This window comes from Anopheles arabiensis, chromosome 2, assembly GCF_016920715.1.
Source record: "Anopheles arabiensis isolate DONGOLA chromosome 2, AaraD3, whole genome shotgun sequence".
Classification (NCBI taxonomy): Eukaryota; Metazoa; Arthropoda; class Insecta; order Diptera; family Culicidae; genus Anopheles; species Anopheles arabiensis.
In genome coordinates, this window is record NC_053517.1 from 78,015,231 (window position 1) to 78,034,748 (window position 19,518).

General features: G+C 48.1%; 8 protein-coding genes across 8 annotated transcripts; 4 read left to right on the forward strand and 4 right to left on the reverse strand.

The window, feature by feature from the left end:
- Positions 1-400: 400 nt before the first annotated feature.
- Positions 401-1,928, forward strand: LOC120908859 (transmembrane protein 50A). Its single transcript, XM_040320308.1, has 3 exons — positions 401-752; positions 838-969; positions 1,042-1,928. The coding sequence occupies exons 1-3, from the start codon at positions 663-665 to the stop codon at positions 1,300-1,302; spliced, it is 483 nt and encodes a 160-aa protein (XP_040176242.1). The 5' UTR covers positions 401-662; the 3' UTR covers positions 1,303-1,928.
- LOC120908856 (chitooligosaccharidolytic beta-N-acetylglucosaminidase) lies at positions 1,891-4,209 on the reverse strand. Its single transcript, XM_040320305.1, is given in 3 exon segments — positions 1,891-3,458; positions 3,461-3,933; positions 4,020-4,209. Coding segments are annotated over 3 exon segments (1,866 nt in total). The 5' UTR covers positions 4,127-4,209; the 3' UTR covers positions 1,891-2,172.
- Positions 4,210-5,522: 1,313 nt separating this feature from the next.
- LOC120908858 (general transcription factor IIE subunit 2) lies at positions 5,523-6,927 on the forward strand. Its single transcript, XM_040320307.1, has 4 exons — positions 5,523-5,733; positions 5,831-5,929; positions 6,015-6,177; positions 6,267-6,927. The coding sequence occupies exons 1-4, from the start codon at positions 5,672-5,674 to the stop codon at positions 6,828-6,830; spliced, it is 888 nt and encodes a 295-aa protein (XP_040176241.1). The 5' UTR covers positions 5,523-5,671; the 3' UTR covers positions 6,831-6,927.
- Positions 6,928-7,470: 543 nt separating this feature from the next.
- Positions 7,471-8,712, reverse strand: LOC120908857 (clavesin-2-like). Its single transcript, XM_040320306.1, has 2 exons — positions 7,908-8,712; positions 7,471-7,834 (listed from the first exon to the last, which is right to left on the reverse strand). Exons 1-2 carry the CDS (start codon positions 8,634-8,636, stop codon positions 7,577-7,579), a joined length of 987 nt encoding a protein of 328 aa, XP_040176240.1. The 5' UTR covers positions 8,637-8,712; the 3' UTR covers positions 7,471-7,576.
- A 2,318-nt stretch (positions 8,713-11,030) lies between these two features.
- LOC120894282 (uncharacterized protein K02A2.6-like) lies at positions 11,031-12,986 on the forward strand. Its single transcript, XM_040296788.1, has one exon. The coding sequence runs from the start codon at positions 11,031-11,033 to the stop codon at positions 12,984-12,986; it is 1,956 nt and encodes a 651-aa protein (XP_040152722.1).
- Positions 12,987-13,987: 1,001 nt separating this feature from the next.
- Positions 13,988-15,205, reverse strand: LOC120897389 (retinaldehyde-binding protein 1-like). Its single transcript, XM_040302236.1, has 2 exons — positions 14,401-15,205; positions 13,988-14,315 (listed from the first exon to the last, which is right to left on the reverse strand). Exons 1-2 carry the CDS (start codon positions 15,124-15,126, stop codon positions 14,061-14,063), a joined length of 981 nt encoding a protein of 326 aa, XP_040158170.1. The 5' UTR covers positions 15,127-15,205; the 3' UTR covers positions 13,988-14,060.
- An 804-nt stretch (positions 15,206-16,009) lies between these two features.
- Positions 16,010-17,250, reverse strand: LOC120897390 (clavesin-1-like). Its single transcript, XM_040302237.1, has 2 exons — positions 16,496-17,250; positions 16,010-16,416 (listed from the first exon to the last, which is right to left on the reverse strand). Exons 1-2 carry the CDS (start codon positions 17,219-17,221, stop codon positions 16,162-16,164), a joined length of 981 nt encoding a protein of 326 aa, XP_040158171.1. The 5' UTR covers positions 17,222-17,250; the 3' UTR covers positions 16,010-16,161.
- A 567-nt stretch (positions 17,251-17,817) lies between these two features.
- Positions 17,818-18,978, forward strand: LOC120894077 (retinaldehyde-binding protein 1-like). Its single transcript, XM_040296443.1, has 2 exons — positions 17,818-18,620; positions 18,699-18,978. The coding sequence occupies exons 1-2, from the start codon at positions 17,898-17,900 to the stop codon at positions 18,930-18,932; spliced, it is 957 nt and encodes a 318-aa protein (XP_040152377.1). The 5' UTR covers positions 17,818-17,897; the 3' UTR covers positions 18,933-18,978.
- The last annotated feature ends 540 nt before the right edge of the window (positions 18,979-19,518 follow it).

A 19,518-nucleotide genomic window follows, 5' to 3' on the forward strand; every position in this document is an offset into this window, starting at 1 on the left:
TTTGTTTTTTTATAATAATCTCAAAAATATCAAAATCGAGATTATTGCACATTAAAATTACTTTAGAATTTAAGCTTAGTAAAAATAATGCGCTTCATGTGAGTCGCCTGTATTGCCCACATCAATATTGTTGTAGTATTTTCACTGGAAAAGAGCATTGAAGACCTTTTCTGATTTTGATGGCATCTGTCGTGGGAAATTCTTTGGAATGGAGAAACATACATTAAAGTGGTCCTTACGTGCTGAAATTAACCATCTGTTTATTTGAAAATTACAAAAAAAAACGCATCCTTTTTACATTTTGTTCCACAATTCGCGGTTTTTGAGAACTATGGGACAAAGCATAATGACAACTGGTCAAAAATGATCTTCATCGAGGCGCTGCTGTCATTTCCAGCAATCTTTTGCTTATTTACCTGTCAATAAAACATATCTCATCAAAGCAGAAAACGGAGAACAAAAAACGGAAAAACATCACGATTGTGCAAGGAAATCCCTCTCTTGCGAGTGCTTTTTGTCGATATCTGTGTCTTGTGTTCCGTCAAAGTTACAGAATAGTTGACGCAACCAAAGGAAAGTGAAACGGCACACGGTACGATTGCCATTTCTTGAGCGCGAACCAACACTACCCACCACAACGAAACAAACAAACACACATCACAATGGCGATAATCGAAAGCATTCGCCAGGCGTACTGGTTCGAAGTGCTTCCCCGAAGAACGATCCTTGCGACGGTGGTAGCAGCACTGCTGGTAAGTGTGACTCATCCTCACCCCATGGCACTAATTTGATTAAACGCAATATACAAATCCAATGCTTCCCTGCCCCCTGGGACAGTTCTTCTCCGGATGGTGGATCATCATCGACACGGCATCGGTGTACCCGAAATCGTTCAACTTTTCCTACTACATCTGCGGTATCCTAGGGACGATCAGCTTCATCATGGTGAATGCTGTAACGAACGAAATGGTGAGTAGAGAGAAGGAGGGGCAGCAAAGAGGAGAGTGTTTTCCAGTACTAATAATCTCGTTCGTTGCGTAGCTTCACGGCGCTCCCAATTACACGGGCGGTATCATGGGCGGTAGAGGCATCAAGGTTTTTCTCTTCACCGGATTCGTGCTCGGCTTCACCTCGATCATCGCCACCATCTGGATTATGATTGCCGAGTTTACCGTGAACGAGTCGCGAACCGACAAGTACCCGGGGTACGCTCTGCTCATGCACAACGTGTTCATCTTCCTAGCCACCCTGATCTACAAGTTTGGTCCCCCGACGGAGAGCGATTATTTGGGCAACTTCTAAGTGGGTCAGCCTGATGAACTGACCGCCCATCGTGTCGGATACATCCATGAATCATCCGAAACCATCAACGACGCTGGGTAAACCGTACTTTAAATAGGTGTCCTTACACCATCCACGCTTCAAATTCCTCCCCCTTTAGTCGCGGTGATTTTTTTATTGTGATTCCCGTACAGCGCGCTGGGATAGTTCCACCCTCGGTGAGGCAGTTGGGTCGCTTCTCTCATACACACACATACACTCATGCGACGTCGGAAGAGGAAATAACGTTTTGATTATTTGAAGAAAAAATCCATTTTCTTGATAAGTAAGTCCTCACACCCTCGAATGTCTTATCGGCCGGCAAGGAGAGTGATCGTACAAACACGAGTGTGCTGCTGCTGCTGCTGCTGCTGCTGCTACCGTCGATTTGAACGATCATCCATTCCTTCTTGCTTTTCGAAAACTGACTGGAGCTGCTGTCCTAGAGAATCCAAAATTTGAAGAAACGAATTGAAAAAAAAAAGAACTTGCGCAGCTTCTGTATGTAAAAAGGCAAAATATCGCTCCCCCTTATAAACAGTGAACTAACCTACCACGAACAAGTAAGTGTAAACACAATAAACAAGTATCATTTATTTATATATATACTCAAATTTGTTCGCTTCTGTCGGATTTTTCACTCTTCTTTTTAACAATTTCAAACTTCAACGAAAGTAACGTTAGCAAACGACCGGAAGCCAATTGGGAAGCAGAATGAATTTGGAATTTTATGGTGTCATGGAGGGCAAACAAAACAACAGGGGGAAGAACCAAATCTGCCACCTCAATGTACACCCCGAGCTTAATGTTTCTACTTTTGCGGTTTTGTTTTGTTTTGTTTCCATCATCTTTTTACGAACGCCCACCATCGCCCCCGATCGGACAGTTGGCTTCGTTCTGTAGGCACCATTTCGGTTGAATGCTGTTGGCCGCAATGCCCTCCTCGATAAGCCGCTCGCGGTGAAGGAGCATGCGCGCCTCGGCCATCTGCCAGCCGGCCCGCGGATTGCTCCACAGCCGCTCGGCGTGCGCGCTCAGCCGGGGCCACAGACGGTTGTCCAGCGTGTGCGTGTCGGACTGCTCCGTCCAGAGGGCGGCCTCGCCGCCCAGTATCTGCTGCGCGTACGGGCCACCGATCGCCATCAGATCGTTGTTGTACACCTTCTGCCAGCCGATGTACGGTGCGCACCAGTTGCTACCGTCCGTCACCCAGCCGGCAAAGCCACAGTCCAGGTAGAGCGCGTCGTAGTTGGACATGATCAACCGGTAGCCCTTCTGCAGCAGATTGGCCACCTTGCTGTCGTTGCCCGTCGTCCACACCTGCACGATGTACCGGTCCTTGTCCAGGTACTGCTCGAGGTAGGGCGACTCGGTCAGCTTGCTCGTCCACATCACGATCGGGCGCGGCTTACCACCCTCCGCCACCGGGAGCGTTTTGTCCAGCCGGCGTAGTGCCTCGGTTTGGAAGTAGTTCCACAGCTTCATGAAGTCGCCCTCCTGCAGGCCCCATTCCTGCTCGCCCATCCAGCGCTGGATGCTGCCGGTTGCGTTCCAGCACCGCACCGACACCTCGTCCCCGCCCATGTGGAACAGGTCCGACCGGTTAAACATGGCGTTCATCTCCCGGTACACATCCTCCAGGATGTCGTACACCGCGTCCTTGGTCGGATCGAGCTGGCCGCACGGTGGCTCCACGCAGTAGTTCTCCCACGGCTGGTAGTTAAAGCAGGCCGTCACGCCCAGCTTCTCCCAGCCCTCGCCGACGTGGGCCGGTGCATCCAGCTCGGGCACGATGCGGATGCCGCGCTCGAGCGCGTACTGCACCAGCCGCTGGACGTCGTCCGCCGTGTACACGTCCCGCCGGCTGTACGCCCCGTAGGTGTGCAGGGTGGGGCGCGATTTGACCACTAGCGGGAAGCTCTGCGAGTCCGTGATGTGCCAGTGGAACACGTTCAGCTTCACCATCGCCATGCCGTCGAGCGTGCGGCGCAGCGACTCGAGATCGATGAAGTTGCGCGACGTGTCCAGGGCGAGGCCACGGTGCGGGAAGGCCGGTGCATCGGACACCCGGGCCCGGGCTACCATCTGCAGCTCGTTCCGGATGTCGTCGTACAGTACCAGCTGGGACAGCGTTTCCAGCCGTGCCGGGCACCGAAGAACGTTTTCGCCTCGATCGTTGCCTGCAGCTCGTCCTTGCTAGAGCCGGCCCCCACGGTTAGGGAGTAAGTTTCGTCGGTTTCGTAGTTTAGCGCGAGCGAGTCATCCGTAACGTTCAGCTTGATGCGCACCGCCTTGCCGCCGGGTTTGAGCGCCGGGCCCTGGGCACGCTTTTTCAGCTGGCTGCGGAAGCGGTCCCTGTTCGCTTCCCACAGACCGACGAGCTGGGTCAGCTTTTCGTCCCACTGGAACCACACCTGGTCGGGGTCGATGTGGGCGAGCTCGTTCTCCACCGCCAGCTGCCCGGTTGGCTGTGGCCAGAGGAGGCCCGCCCCTTCGCCGCAGAACAGCCGACATGCTGGCAGGCTGATGGCGTTCGCCGCCGGGTATGATTCCTCCGAGATGGCCGTTTTGACGCAGCGATCGTTCTTGCACTGGTAGCCCCATACGGCTTCGCTGGAAGTAGAAAGGAAGGAAAAATACTGAGGTAAAGAAAGTGAAATTTAAATCCATTGGCGAAACGGTCGTCGTCTTCGGGGCACCTCTTTCTTGACTTGTCTGCTTTCGGCAATGCGATACCAACGGCCACAATGATGGCGACCGCCATTAGGAGTGAACCCATCAAAAAGCATTTCTGTGTAAAATTCATATCACAAACAGGAGTGACAACGCAAGGCAACAACAATCAGTGATAGCTGTTCAACACTGTCAGGCTTTTGTCTGAAGTGCTCGAGGATGGAGACCATGTACGTTCGGTTTATAATTCTTTTAATTGCATTACACAGTCGAACGTTGCTGTTGCGGTGGAAGAAAGAGGACAACTTACCCCTCCGAGTGGACTCCAATGCCAGTGCAAACAAATAGAGCAAATAAGGCCGTCACAAGATATTGTACTTCAGCCATCCTGCTGTCGCTGGTTCGAAGACTGCTGGAGATAATCGAACAGCTGAAATTAAAAATAGATAAGATCGTATAGATGTGTTGGATTGCGGTCGATATATTGAAGCGATTGAAGGGGAACACTAATTTGCATTTGCTAATTTCTTCCGCATAGTTCCGCACCCTACTTCTTGCCCTACCTTGATAGTTTGTAAAAGGGCGGTACTGTACTACAACAAACTTTCACTTCTTGCCCGTTCACTCCCCCTCTCTAAGCGTTGTTTGGTGCAATTGGAAAGACTCGTTGTTGCCTGGTGGTTAACGAACCTTAATCGGTGTGCGCTGTGTGCGTCCCGTGGTACCTACGAGGGTCACCAACTTCCAACGGTTCGCTGATCGCGAATGATGTGGGAGTCAATTCGGGGAACTGATTTTTATTGGAACCGTCTTCTTGTTACCGCCGGTCTTTGCATTCTTACCCGGATCTGCTGGCCGGTTTTCGGTAGGCACCCACTTTGCTTTTCCTTCGCACGCGATTACGTACCGTCGGAGCAGGTAAAGCCGTAGACGACCAAAAACCGGTTCTGGATGGGTTGATGGGTTGATTCGGGCAATGTCCTGATTATTTCATCTTCTGCACCATCTCCCACTTGTGTGGCGAGTTGGATGGTTCTACACACTACTTGAAATTTGTGTTTGTGTTTTTTCTTCCCTTGGATAGGGACGCAGGGATGGAGCTAAGGAGAAAAAGGGAACCACAAAGGGTAAACAACGCCAGCAGCTGGACCGTGTGCTCGCGCAATGCAGTGATTTTGTGATGGGAGGCACGGCATCAAGGCAAACAGTGAGATTGTTTATGAAGGTTACACGAGAGAATGGCAAATACGAGAGAGGGAGAGGGAGACAGCGATACAAAATGTGAGAATTTGGACACAGAAAGCGTTCAAAACTAGGGGTTTACTGAAAATCCTAAAAATTGTGTTTTTGCAAGACACAAGAAAGATAGTTTTTACTGAATAGTGTAAGTAACATTTCAAAAGATATTTAAAAAAAAACCGTTATTTCTCTGCTTTGCGAGATTTTGCGAATGCAAAATGCAAAGAGAGCGATTTACTTGCTGAGAGAGATAGAGAGAGAGAGCACGCGCCAGCTGTCATTTTTGACAGCTGATGTATTGTGCTTTGTTTACGTCTGCATTTGCCATTGGTGCTGCAGCGTTCGGATCGAATTTTATCATAATCAACGAATTAAAAGTGTGATACATTCCTGAACCATCCGTAATTCTCTAGCCCAAAGACGAACGCACCGCCCCACGATGGATCCCGCCCTGTTGCGCGAACGAGAGGCCTTCAAACGGCGGGCGATGGCAACGCCAACGTAAGTTTTGGTGCTTTGTTTCTGCTACGGTGGCAAGCAATGGTTCTTCCTGAAGGCTCGTTTTTTATCCATTTACCCTTTTTCAACATGCTTTCAGCGTTGAGAAGAAGGCAAAAACTGAAAGCTCGTTTGCCGCACCGAAGGACATCAAGAAGCCAAGGCCCGCGAGTGCCGCACCGAAGATCGATGCCACCAAGTATGGAAGGGAGCTGTGGAAGGGTAGTGGGATGATTCGATGAATACGTTTTTGACTAATGCTTGTGGTTTTTCCTTCCTTCAAGTTACAAAACTATGTCCGGTAGCTCCCAGTATCGCTTCGGTGTGCTGGCAAAGATCGTGAAGCACATGCGCACCCGTCATCAGGAAGGTGACGATCATCCGCTAACGCTGGACGAAATCCTGGACGAGACCAACCAGCTCGATATCGGATCGTCCGTGAAAACGGTACGTGGGGGGTTGAGTATCTGCCCGTAAACAAAACTTTCACAAAATTTCCCCTATTTACTGTAAAATGCTCTACTGCTTTCCAACAGTGGCTCCAAGGGGAAGCGCTGCGAAACAATCCAAAGATCGAAGTGACGCCCGATGGCCGGTTTCTGTTCAAGTCGGTGTTTAAAATCAAAGACGGCAAAAGCCTGATGCGGCTGCTGAAGCAGCACGATCTCAAGGGGCTGGGCGGGGTGCTGCTGGACGATGTGCAGGAATCGCTGCCGCACTGTGATAAGGTGCTGAAAAATCGAGCATCGGAAATCATTTTCATTACGCGCCCGAACGACAAGAAGAAGATCCTGTTCTACAACGACCGGACGGCCAACTTCCAGGTGGACGAGGATTTCCAGAAGCTGTGGCGCGCGGTAACGGTGGACGCCATGGACGATGCGAAGATCGACGAGTACCTGGAGAAGCAGGGCATCCGGTCGATGCAGGACCATGGGCCGAAGAAGCCGCTGCTGCCGAAGCGGAAGAAGCTGGCCAACAAGAAGCGCCAGTTCAAGAAGCCGCGCGACAACGAACATTTGGCCGACGTGCTGGAGACGTACGAGGACAACACGCTGACGCAGTCGAACGCGGTGCAGGAAATCAAGCAGAACAATTGATGGACAGGGGATGGGTTACCTTTTTTATAAACTAGATAAATGTATTGTGAATTTAAGGAGAGGAATGAAATACAAACAATTATAATGAAATATAAAATCAAAATAGTCTTTATGATACCGTGACGAGACATGTAAAATAGCTTGGTTTCGTCAGAATGGGTCTAACAGGCCGCAATGAATTACATGATCTGTATTCTTCTTCTTCTTCTTCTTCTTCTTCGTTGGCAAAACAACGGTTGTCGGTCAAAGGCTGGGGCTATACCAATAGTGGGCTTTACTATCAGTGACTTATTATGCTACGTACGAGTTGACGACTGTACCACACGACCGGTCTCTGTTCTGTATTGCAATGTAATAAACTAAACAATTGCAAACACCATACTTTACGCGTTGTATTACACAAGCACAAGGCAATTGAAGCTGTTCATTAATTATACATCTAAATAACGTTACATAAAAAAACTATAAGTACAATGCGTACATGGGATGCACTTATTTAGCACACGCCCATTACGTGCACTAGCTAAAACCTGTTCCCACTACTACGCGTTACTGTTTGTCCTTGGCGGCATGTACGAGTGCATCAGTACCGCAAACAGGGCCCGCCGGTCGCAGGTCAACAACAAATCAAGCATGGCAGTTTCAAGGGAAGGCTGATATATTTCTAGTCCACCGATTCACCACATTAATACAATTAAAAAAAATCAGTAACACATATGCACTTTGAAGATCAACCACTTAATCCGTTAATCGACGTCCAACTTTCGGAAGCTGCCGATCACTCCCTCATCGCCGCCCGGCTTGGTTTGACTTTTCACCAGCAAACAACGCCTTTCGTCCACCTTCATGTCGTCCAGCGCTAGGATGATGTTTCGGCAACGGTCGAGCGATTCTCTCAGCTGGCGCTTCAAGTCCATCGCCTCCTGCTTGCCACCGTAGTACTCCTTTGGCAGCAGGGATAGCAAGTTGCACTTGCCCGCAAATTCATCCATCGATCGGTAACACTGAACCAGGGAGAGCGAGGCGTGAAGAAATGAAATATTATAACTTAATTTGAAAAATTACAACATCCCTTACCTTTAGCCGACTGCGCAGCTTCTCACTGCAGCAGCTCATGATCCACTCGCCGACGGCTGCGCCAAACAGTGGCAAATTCACCACGTGCACCTCCTTCACGCGCAGCGGAAGCGCCTTCGTCACGCAGTCGATGTAGTTCTTAATGTCCGTCAGTGACCACTGGGCGAATGCACGCATCGGCACATTGGTTTCGTCAAACACGCACACCAGGCCGGCAATTTGGTTCAGCTCGTCGTGGCAAATGGTCTCAAACACCATCGTAAAGAACCGGATCTGATCCGTCACTTCAAACCGATCGATGTCCAGGTTGGCGTAGCGCACCAGATACACCACACGGCCCAGCTCATCGCGCCCGAGCGGCACCACAAACTCGCTGTCGATCATGACCTGCACCCACGGTTCGGCCGTGTCCAGCTTGCTGTACCAGGCGGGGAACCGCTGGCGCGACACGAGATACCGCTCGAGCGTTTCGCACGCCGCCAGGTGGGAAAACTTGCGCACACGCAGAAAGCGCAACAGAAAGCTGGCATCGGTGCGGCACGTGTGGATGGCGGGATTCTTCGCAATCCAGTCGCGCATCTGCTCCAGCGCCTGTTCGACGATGGCCGGTTCTTCGCGCAGCTCATCGGCCGCAATTTGGCGATGCAGTGCCGATCCGGCCGGTTGATATAGGTCGAACTTTTCCGGACACTTTTCTACACACGGTGCACCGAGCGGTACGGTCGTCATGTTGCGTCCGTTTTACACAGTACGACCAATCGCTGGGAACGACGACGAGATACTGATGCGAGCGAGCTTTAGCAGGGTACATTGGGGAGTGAGTGAGTTTGAGTAGTTTGTACGGCCACACGTATGGCCGTACAAACTATGTACGCATCGGCTGTAGACGGAGACGCTGGCCTTCATTACATACCGTTTGGAGGCTGTAGACAGCGGCGGGTAAGCACGCACCGAAGCAGGCAATCTGAGAAGGGTGTTTTAATTCACACCAATCTAGGTGTACAATAAAGACGGCAATCTGATTTATATTGCTTGTATCGATGTGTGATGTAGAAACATTTTCCGGAGCTTAAGATTTTTTTTGAATTTAGTTCTTATTAAAATCTTGGAATAATACTGATCATTCAACCCAATCGATCGCCAAAAGACAACAGAACAGACAACTCTGCCGTCATCGAATGTCCCAAATGGTCAGAATTAGGTCTGCTGTCTAGAACCACCGAAAGATTACTATCTTCATTTAGAGACATCTTAGTTATCTATAGCACCTTTATGTTTATGTTTATTTGTCTATCGATGGACAATAATGCCCTCTCGAACCATTTTAGCAATGTTTTACAATGAGTTCTTTACAATGAATTACAATAACATAGAACATAAAAATGTGCACTATGGAACCAAGTTTAACACAGAAACACGATCATTAAACTCAGTTGGCGAAATCCTCGGCTCAAAAGCGTCGCTGACTGCGTTGAAAGCACGGCACATGAGTAGGAACGGGTCAGAGGAGCCAAATTGCGTTCTACGGTCGTCGAGGGCCAACATTGCCCGAGTCCGGAGCGGCCTGGCCGGAACGTACAGGTTGATGGCAGCCAGTAGTGACGGAGAGTCAATACGGCCGTCGAGAAGTCCCGTGATGAGCGACAACCTGGCTTTTCGTATACGCTCACTTAGGGTGGGTAGCCCGAGTAGTAAACACCTAGTCCGGTAATCGAGCCTTTGGTTCCATGAGCGAAGTGCAAATCGTGAAATTTTGCGCTGGATTGATTCCAATCGAGCTAACGGACGCGCTGCAGTTGGCCACCATACGATATTTGCATATTCCATTAACGACCGGATAAGTGAACAATAGAGAGCCTTGGTGCAAGGTATATCGTTAAGCTCGCGAGTCATATTGATAACTAGTCCTAGCATTCTATTGCTGGTGGCTACTACATGATCCAGCTGATCCTTAAATGATAGTTTTGTTGGTTTTTCGTTTCGGGCTTTTCGTTGGTTTTGTTCATAAAATAGAACCGAACGGATTCTGTCTGATTCCAAAAGGGTCTATATCTGAAAGGTTCCTGTGAGGGTCGTATAAAGAACTGAATGTCCGGTTACGTGTAGAACAGCGTTGTCAATCAGTCAGAAATCATTTTGAAAGCCTCAATTTAGACGAGGTGCGAGTGGTACGGGGTAGTGGAAGCATTTGGACCGGAGCTTTTAATAGTCCTCGTTCAAGTAAGATCCATAGCAATAATAGGGGATTTTTTAAAGTTAGAGATGTATGTCTTTAATGGAATATACAAGTTTATTCTGGCAATCATCTACCATAAAAATCACATTTTTGCATATTTTTACACTAATTGCTCGTAGCCTACCGTAAAAATATGTAACATCCACCATCGCATGCACAGTGACATCATCTGTGACGAATAGTGGGTTATAGGATGCAATCGTATAATCGTTGTTACCATTCACGTTTATATACAAGAGGTTGAATTCAACTTATCTAAAGGAAGCAGAAGAAGTCCTCTGCCGTCTTGACCAACGCGACTGATCCCAAGACAAGTTCAAGCCTCTTCAATGTCCACATCGTCGAAACTGACAAGGATGCATTTGCAATTTGGAATGGACAAATTCATCCGTGTTGGCGGCCGTCTGGAAAAATGGAACACTGCGTCCAACCATGTGCTGATAGTGCTTGTAGGTCATCCGTTGACCAGCTTTTTGCTATTGGATCATGCCGGTCCCTGATCCCTGAGCTGATGTTGGGTGTACGGTCGTCAATCAGCATCCATGTACGGTCGTCAGCAACTCATCGATGCAATGCTCTCCGGCCTAAAATGTACATCTGGGTACATGGATGATGTAGTTGTTGGAGGCAAAACAGAACGCGAGCACGATGAGAATTTGCTCAACCTTTTCCGGCGCATAAAGGAGTACGGATTTACAATTCGAGCGGAAAAGTGTTCGTTTAAAATGCCAAGGATAGAGTACCTGGGTTTTGTTATCGACAGACAGGGTCTCAGACCAAACCCAGCGAAAATAGATGCGATCCTGAAGATGCCAGCACCGACGAACGTTAGTGAGGTTCGATCCTTTCTGGGTGCTGTGAATTATTACGGCAAATTTGTACCAAAGATGCGAGAATTGCGATACCCGCTGGATGCATTGCTCAAAAATGACACCAAATTTGTTTGGACACGGGAGTGCGCAAATGCTTTTAACAGGTTCAAAGACCTGTTAGCATCCGACTTGCTGCTGACGCACTACGACCCGAATGCAGAGATAGTGGTCTCTGCCGATGCATCGTCGGTTGGACTAGGCGCGACCATAAGCCACAGGTACGCGGATGGCTCGCTGAAGGTTGTTCAGCACGCATCGAGAGCCCTTACGAAGGCTGAAGCAAATTACAGCCAAATTGACCGCGAAGGTTTGGCGATTATATTTGCTGTGAAAAAGTTTCATAAGATGCTGTTTGGGCGCCACTTCCGATTGCAAACCGATCATCGACCCTTGTTGCGGATTTTCGGGTCACATAAGGGTATACCAGTGTACACGGCAAATAGGTTGCAGCGGTTTGCATTGCAGTTGCTGATGTATGATTTTACCATCGAGTACGTGCAAACCGATAAGTTTGGCAATGCGGACGTGCTCTCAAGGCTGATACACGAGCACGCAAAACCGGATCCGGAATACATAATCGCAAGCGCTGAGTTGGAAAATGATGTAAGTTCCATAGCATCATACTGTATTAATATATTTCCACTCAATTTTAGAGACGTTGCGAAGGCCACGGAGTCCGACCCTGTCCTGAAGAAGGTTTACGGATACATCATGGAAGGGTGGCCCCAAAATGTCGCATATGCTGCAGAGCTGGCTTGCTTTTACCACAGAAGCGAAGCCCTAACCACGGTCCGTGGTTGCATTTTGTTTGGGGAAAGAGTGGTGATCCCTAGCAAGCTGCAGCAGCGTTGCTTGAAGCAACTACATGAAGGGCACCCCGGTATCCAGCGAATGAAGTCGAAGGCCCGGAGTTACGTGTACTGGCCATCCGTTGATAAGGACATAACGGAGCACGTAAAGGGATGCCATGCTTGTGCGATAGCGGCAAAGACTTCACCTCGCGAAAAACCTGTTCCCTGGCCAGCGACACAGAAACCTTGGGAACGTATTCACATCGATTTCGCTGGGCCAATCGATGGTGACTATTTTCTGATCGTGGTAGACGCGTTTACCAAGTGGCCAGAGGTGATACGAACGCGAAGTACCACATCAGCAGCAACGATCGCGATACTGAGGTCAATCTCTGCGAGATTTGGATACCCGGAAACGATGGTGAACGACAACGGGCCACAATTTGTCAGTGCTGAGTTTTCGGAGTATTGCAGTAGTCGCGGTATACAGCACGTCACAACTGCGCCATTCCATCCGCAATCGAATGGGCAGGCGGAGCGCTTTGTTGACACCTTCAAGCGGTCGATGAGGAAGATCCAGGAAGGGGGAACAACGCAGGACGAAGCGCTTGACGTTTTTCTGGCGAGCTACCGGTCAACCCCCAACGCTATTTTGCCGGACATGCAGTCGCCAGCTGAAGCCATGCTAGGCAGAAAAATGCGAACAGCGTTGGCACTGCTGAAACCTCCACCTGCAGCGCAAGCAGAACCGGCCAACTTGGATAGACGATTTCAGCGCGGTGACCTCGTCTACGCCAAGTTCTATACGCGGAATTCATGGAAGTGGGTTCCGGCGCAAATCATACGAGAGTTGGGCAGCGTTATGTTCGAGGTGCAGACGAACAATCAACGGGTTCACAGGCGCCATGTGAACCAGCTGCGAAAACGTGATTCGGCCGTGGGGGCTTCCAGCGAGGACGTGGACATAGATCATTTGCCGTTTGATCTGCTGACGGACAGCGCGGTAGCGGAATCGAGTTCTGTTCCCTTGACGGACCATCAAACTAGCGCGTCACCCACACAACCATCTCCACGCCCAATCCCGTTCGCTACTACAAAACGCCAGCAGCCGATACGGTCGCCACGCCGGTCTTCTAGGCTTAGAAGACTTCCGCGTAGGCTCGAGGGGTATCGTCTGTAATTAAAAGGGGGAGATGTTGTGAGCTAACCTGGCCCGGACTCATTCACGGCGGTAACTCACGGATGACAGCAAAGCGTCATCCGTCAATGTATGCGTGTGATCGATCCGGGGGTCATCGGTTGCGCGGTCACGGACGTTGACCGCCAAACACCAGCGCGCACTGAAGAACTAGCGGTCAGCAAGGAAGCGTGCTCGAAGCCAACACCAAATTGTAACCAAGTGAAATTGAATATATACGTTAGTAAATTTATTAGTAACGCGTGAGTTTTATTCGACCACCTCTGCGATCGAAAGAACATAAAAATTTGGACCGGAGCTTTTAATAGTCCTCGTTCAAGTAAGATCCATAGCAATAATAGGGGATTTTTTAAAGTTAGAGATGTATGTCTTTAATGGAATATACAAGTTTATTCTGGCAATCATCTACCATAAAAATCACATTTTTGCATATTTTTACACTAATTGCTCGTAGCCTACCGTAAAAATATGTAACATCCACCATCGCATGCACAGTGACATCATCTGTGACGAATAGTGGGTTATAGGATGCAATCGTATAATCGTTGTTACCATTCACGTTTATATACAAGAGGTTGAATTCAACTTATCTAAAGGAAGCAGAAGAAGTCCTCTGCCGTCTTGACCAACGCGACTGATCCCAAGACAAGTTCAAGCCTCTTCAATGTCCACATCGTCGAAACTGACAAAGATGCATTTGCAATTTGGAATGGACAAATTCATCCGTATTGGCGGCCGTCTGGAAAAATGGAACACTGCGTCCAACCATGTGCTGATAGTGCTTGTAGGTCATCCGTTGACCAGCTTTTTGCTATTGGATCATGCCGGTCCCTGATCCCTGAGCTGATGTTGGGTGTACGGTCGTCAATCAAACTGCATAATCGGCTTTCCAAAAAGTGGTTCAAAAGATGTATACCATTAATTCTGAAATGCAGTTTTAATCGGACGACTAATGCGAGATATTCCCATAAATTCCCATTTTATACGTTGATGGATTCATTTTTTATTAATCTTCCAAATATGTTTTAAAACATGCAACCATTCCTTAAAACACCTCTAATTCATGGTTAAACGTTTGAACATTGCACCGGCTGCAATCTCATCCGGCGTAGTGCCCTCAAAGTCCCACCGCGACGAATAGTAATCCAAATCGATCTCCATCTGATCCAGCCCGAGCACCACCTCACGCTGATTCTCCATACGTTTCCACAGAGCCCGATTTGCCAGCTCCAGATCGACCGTTCCGCCGTACAATGCAGGCTTTAAGGGGGCTTCAAAATACTTCTCCATCTCAGCAGCCGTTGAAAAGCACTGTGTGCAAAACCACATGACATTTGGAGTGAGAGCCGAATAAAGCTCGTTAAGTGTGCAATAAATGAAATCGTTAAATACTTACGCTTATTTTTTCCCGCATCTTCGTGTTCGCGAACGACAGAAACGTTTCGATAACGGAGCTACCATACTTTGGCAGACCCGCCGAATGAATGTCCGCATACCGGAGGGGGTACGTGTGGCTGTACGCATCCATCATGATCTTCAAATCGGTCGTACTCCACTTCTCAAAGTTGGCCACCGTGCTGCCCTCAAAGTCGATCAGCACGTGACATCCGCCGACCTGGAACTCCTCGCACTCGAGCATCGTCTCCATGACCAGCGCCATAAAGCGTGCATCCTGTGCGGGGCTGTGCTTTTCACCATCGAAGCGACTGAAGCGCGAAAATCCCACCATCCGTCCGGCTGCGTCCCAGCCGAGCAAAGTGAACGTACCGCTGTGGAAAATTTCCTTCATGGTCGATTCAGTGCAGTCGAGATTTTTGAACCAGCTTGGATACAGCTCACGAACGGTTAGATAGCGCTCCAGCGCCTCACACGCCATCGGTACGGAGAACTGACGGAAACGAAGGAATCGGAGCAAGAACTTGGCATCCGTGCGGCACTTGAAGATGTAAGGGTTTTCCGCGATCCAGTGGCGCATCTCCGTTAGGGCTTTCTCACGCACGAGATCATCTTCTCGGAGCTCCTCTTTGGCCAGCTCACGGTACTGAGCTGGTAGGGTGAACTTGTACTCGTCATACTCCTTGGGGCTTTTGTTAACCGAGTAAGGCGCGTGAGATGGGGCCATTTTTGAGGATCGATTTTGAAAACACTTCACCAAGGTGCCAAGGTGTGAACGATACTGTTCGTGTATGGGATGTAATCGTTTGGAGGTAAGCTCCCGAATGGTTTGGAGTTGTGGTGGAAATAATTATCACTTTTGTTGTATGATGCCGTTTGACCTCACAGTGAGATAATAGCAAATGAGATCAGTGTACAGCTTATCAATTGCGAATTATCATCAAATCCTGCATTCTTCTAGATTCAAGTAGGGCTGTAATATGTAGAATGTTTGGTCGAATATTGTTGTACAATGGTGAAAATAAATAAATTGACAAAAGTTTAAACAAATATTGAAAACACCAGCATGAAACCATAAATTTGGTCCAAACGAAGAATCTGAACAGTTTCAAAGTTCTATACTGAGCACTCAGAAATGACAAGCTTACACTCGTAGCGACATCAAAAGACAACCGAATAATACCAACAAGGTCAACGTTATCTATACAAATCTGAGGACTTTCTGAGAACAATAAGGTTGAATGATCTAAAGAAAGTTTAACACTCCATACATAGCTGAAAGAAGAAATATTTATTCAACATCTTTGCCAGTTGGCAATCGCAAGTTGTCCGTGCTTGTAGGTGTAGAACGTATTTATCAATTAATTCGACAATTACAGCCTGAACTGATACGTGAGAAAAAAATCTAAAAGAATACCCAAATCTTGGTTACTTCCTATTACTTCGTATTGATCTATGCCTGATCTGAATAAATCATCTGAAGGGATAACATGTACCATGAATTGTTAATTTTCTAATTAATGCAATACATGAAGATTAATGAAATAATAGATTTATTTCTTTTAAATAAAATGCTTCTCCAAAAAGATTCCTCAGAGTGAGACACCAAATAATTCAGAACATCTTTATTTATTAATTCCTATCGAAAGTGTTGTCATGTTTAATTTCTCAATTTCGAATATAAACCTCTGAAGCACCTCAGAAGAATACTATTGACATTGAACATCAAGATACAAACAGTTACAATGCTTCGGAAATTGTCTCATTTGATGTTCAATTGTTCCAACATAGCTCCTGCAGCTGCCGCCTCAGGCAAAACTTCCTCCGCATCCCAAACCGACGTATAATGGTCCACATCAATCTCCATTCCATCGAGCCCGAGCACGATCTCTCGCTGCTCTTCGATCCGCTTGCGGAACGAACGGTTAAGCTCCTCGAAGTCTACCGTGCCTCCGTAAGTGGTCGGTTTGCAGGCAGGCTCTAAACGCTTCTCAAGCTCCTCGATCGTTGGATAGCACTGAAAGATAATAATGCCAGCAAAGTGTTAACAAACTGCGATCAAAAAAATCAACCGCCCTGTACTCTTCGTCGCTTACGTTGATCTTTTCTCGCAGCTTTGGGTTAGCGAACGAAAGAAACGTCTCAATGATTGGCACGGCCTGCTTCGGTAGCTTTGCTCCGTGAATTTCACCATACCGCAAAGGGTACGAGCGGCTGAACACGTCCATCATGATCTTCAGCTCGCTCGTGCTCCACTTGTCAAAGTGTCCGACGGTGCAGCCCCGATAGTCGACAAACACCTGACAGCTACCGATCTGGAACTCTTCCCACTCGAGCACCGTCTCCAGTATCAGTGCCATGTACCGAGCGTCCTGCGACGGGCTATGCTTTTCGATGTTGAACCGACCGAATCGGATAAGGAACGCCGCCCGGCCCGCACTGTCCTGGCCGATGTAGGTGAACGGTTCGTAGTCCAATATTTCCTGCATGATAGGATCGTTACAGTCCAGCTTCTTAAACCAGCCCGGGTACAGCTCGCGAACGGTTAGATAGCGCTCCAGCGCCTCACACGCCATCGGTACGGAGAACTGACGGAAGCGCAGGAATCGGAGCAAGAACTTGGCATCCGTGCGGCATTTGAAGATGTAAGGGTTTTCCGCAATCCAATGGCGCATTTCGGTGAGGGCCTTTTCACGCACGAGATCATCTTCCCGGAGCTCCTCTTTGGCTACTTCACGGTACAGTGCTGGCAGAGTGAACTTGTACTCGTCATACTCCTTGGGACACTTGTCCACCGCAAAGGGAAGTTGATTAGCTGCCATGGCTTCGGGACAAGTGAACACGTTGGCGGTAGAAGTGAAACTGTCGAATTATTCGAACAAGCGGAAAACAAATCGATGTGGTTTATGGTAGCTTTTGCAGGCTTTGAAACATTGGACATTGGAAGAAAGAGAAAGCGCCAAATCATCCATAAGGAGATAAAGTAAACAAACAAAATGTTTGTTTGTTTGTTTATGCGATAATGTCGTTTCATTACGGGTAACGGAATCCGGGAGCATCAAACAGTATTATCAGTACCGAAAAGCAAAGAAACTGCAGGAACAATGCAGGACTAACCAAAATCATATGTTTCTTGTTAATTCTACTGCGCGTGTATTTATGTTCTTATCACACAACGCCGCACATTGATAAGTCATAAACACCTTCAACAACTTTTTGTGCATGATAAGCAGCAGCCAAAATATGGACCAAAAAATGCACCCGCATTTATAAGCAAGACTGTTGACCCTAGCCAAATGCAACTCCAATCTGCCGCGCTGCGTTTGTAATCGCAGCTCCCGGTCATTGGGTCAAGTTGTTTCGCGAATGTGTGAGATTTTGGTTTAATTTGAAACTTAATGTAATACCAGGTAACGAAGGCGTCTTGGTTCAGTTTCGTTTCGGACAGCAGAGGGATTACATCGCACTCACAAGACACACCAGTAGCGGTACTTCAACATGTCGAAGTTTGCGGCCTATCCGGTGGACAAGAACGTGAAGTTGTACGACGAGTACAAGTTTACGCTGCCGGAGGTGTACCGTGAGCTGGCGAAGGACGAACTCCGCGAGGATGATGTGGTGCGCACCAAAGCGCTGGCGGAGATGCGCCAGTGGATCGTGAACAATCCACACATCCGCAAGTGCCGTATGGATTCGAAGTTCTTGCTGCGTTTCCTGCGCTTCCGCCAGTTCTCCGTACCGATGGCGTGTGAGGCGCTGGAGCAGTACCTGACGATGCGCGAGATGTATCCGAGCTGGTTCAAGAACCTGGACACGAGCAACGACAAAATGAAGGAACTGTTCAACTGTGGCGCGACCTCGATCATGGGCCAGGACAGCAATGGTCGTACGGTGGTGTTCTTCCGCATCGCTCGCTTTGTGCCGGAGATGTTCGAACCGCCGGTCGGTGGCATTTTCATTGCGCTGCTGATCGAAGCGATGCTCGAGTGGGAAGAGGTTCAGATCGGTGGTTTGCAGGTGATGGTGGACTACACCGACATGGATCTGAAGCTGTTCGAGAAGTGGGGCTCGTCGGAGTTGAAGCTCATCATGGAAGCGTATACGCGCTGGTACCCGATGCGCTACAACGATACGCACGCGGCCAAGCTGCCCAAGAAGGCGCTGCCGGTGATTGAGAAGATTCTGTCCTTCACCAATCCGAAGATTCGGGAGCGTATTAACGTAAGAAAACATCGAGGGAAAATGGTGATAAAAGGCATACGTTCAGTGATTGTAAAAAACATATTTTTCTTTTAACAGTGCTACGCTAACGTTTCCGAGATGGAGAAGCACTTCGAACCATCGATGGCACCGAAGGGCTACGGTGGCAACGTAGATCTGGACGGGGAGCTTAATCCGGCAATGTGGAAACGCATCGAGCAGCAGCGAGATGTCATCCTGGGGCTGGACCGCATGGAGATCGATTACGATTACTATGCACCGATCTGGGATCAGCAGAACGCGGGCCTGCTCGGTGAGACCCCATCGGCTTGAGGGAGAATAGCTTGCGCAATAATAAAACACTAACATTCTGTTATTTTTTGGATTTGTTGTTATTACTGTTTGATAACATTTTGAGAGAGTTTTACAGAGAGTATTAGTAACGTGTGGATGCGATCGGTAGTCAGTTCACACGCACATCATCTGTATCTTGATAAGCTGTAATTGCTTCATTGCCTAACACCATAGCATTGGGAGCTGCTTTACGTGCGCAGTACCTTCATTAAATTCTAATTCTTGTCACGTCACTACACACTGAGTGACGTGTGTTTTGTGATGAATGGGGAAGAAATTGTTAGAGAAATAGTTCGCTTTTACATGGATAAATTTTACTAATTCACAGAACAAAAGACAAATCGTACTTTACTTACTTACTTATCCGGCGCTACAAGCGCTTTGTGGTCTTGGTCTGCCTCAGGAGTGTCCAAAACCACTCATTAATCAAATCAAAATGGATCAAAGATCAAATCATATTTATCTAAATTTTACGAAACTTTTCACCCCATAAATGAACAACAAACTAAACAAACGGAAGTCTTATCATGTTTTGACTAATTTTTTATTATTTTCATGGCTTTTC

Coding starts and splice junctions, on each gene's coding strand:
- LOC120908859 (XM_040320308.1), top strand. CDS start 663: ATGGCGATAATCGAAAGCATTCGCCAGGCGTACTGGTTCGAAGTGCTT. Junction 753..837: donor CGGTGGTAGCAGCACTGCTG/GTAAGTGTGACT, acceptor CCCCTGGGACAG/TTCTTCTCCGGATGGTGGAT. Junction 970..1,041: donor ATGCTGTAACGAACGAAATG/GTGAGTAGAGAG, acceptor TTCGTTGCGTAG/CTTCACGGCGCTCCCAATTA.
- LOC120908858 (XM_040320307.1), top strand. CDS start 5,672: ATGGATCCCGCCCTGTTGCGCGAACGAGAGGCCTTCAAACGGCGGGCG. Junction 5,734..5,830: donor CGGGCGATGGCAACGCCAAC/GTAAGTTTTGGT, acceptor ACATGCTTTCAG/CGTTGAGAAGAAGGCAAAAA. Junction 6,178..6,266: donor TCGGATCGTCCGTGAAAACG/GTACGTGGGGGG, acceptor GCTTTCCAACAG/TGGCTCCAAGGGGAAGCGCT.
- LOC120908857 (XM_040320306.1), bottom strand. CDS start 8,636: ATGACGACCGTACCGCTCGGTGCACCGTGTGTAGAAAAGTGTCCGGAA. Junction 7,835..7,907: donor AGCTGCGCAGTCGGCTAAAG/GTAAGGGATGTT, acceptor TCCCTGGTTCAG/TGTTACCGATCGATGGATGA.
- LOC120894282 (XM_040296788.1), top strand. CDS start 11,031: ATGCGAGAATTGCGATACCCGCTGGATGCATTGCTCAAAAATGACACC.
- LOC120897389 (XM_040302236.1), bottom strand. CDS start 15,126: ATGGCCCCATCTCACGCGCCTTACTCGGTTAACAAAAGCCCCAAGGAG. Junction 14,316..14,400: donor AGATGCGGGAAAAAATAAGC/GTAAGTATTTAA, acceptor TTTTGCACACAG/TGCTTTTCAACGGCTGCTGA.
- LOC120897390 (XM_040302237.1), bottom strand. CDS start 17,221: ATGGCAGCTAATCAACTTCCCTTTGCGGTGGACAAGTGTCCCAAGGAG. Junction 16,417..16,495: donor AGCTGCGAGAAAAGATCAAC/GTAAGCGACGAA, acceptor ATTATCTTTCAG/TGCTATCCAACGATCGAGGA.
- LOC120894077 (XM_040296443.1), top strand. CDS start 17,898: ATGTCGAAGTTTGCGGCCTATCCGGTGGACAAGAACGTGAAGTTGTAC. Junction 18,621..18,698: donor AGATTCGGGAGCGTATTAAC/GTAAGAAAACAT, acceptor TTCTTTTAACAG/TGCTACGCTAACGTTTCCGA.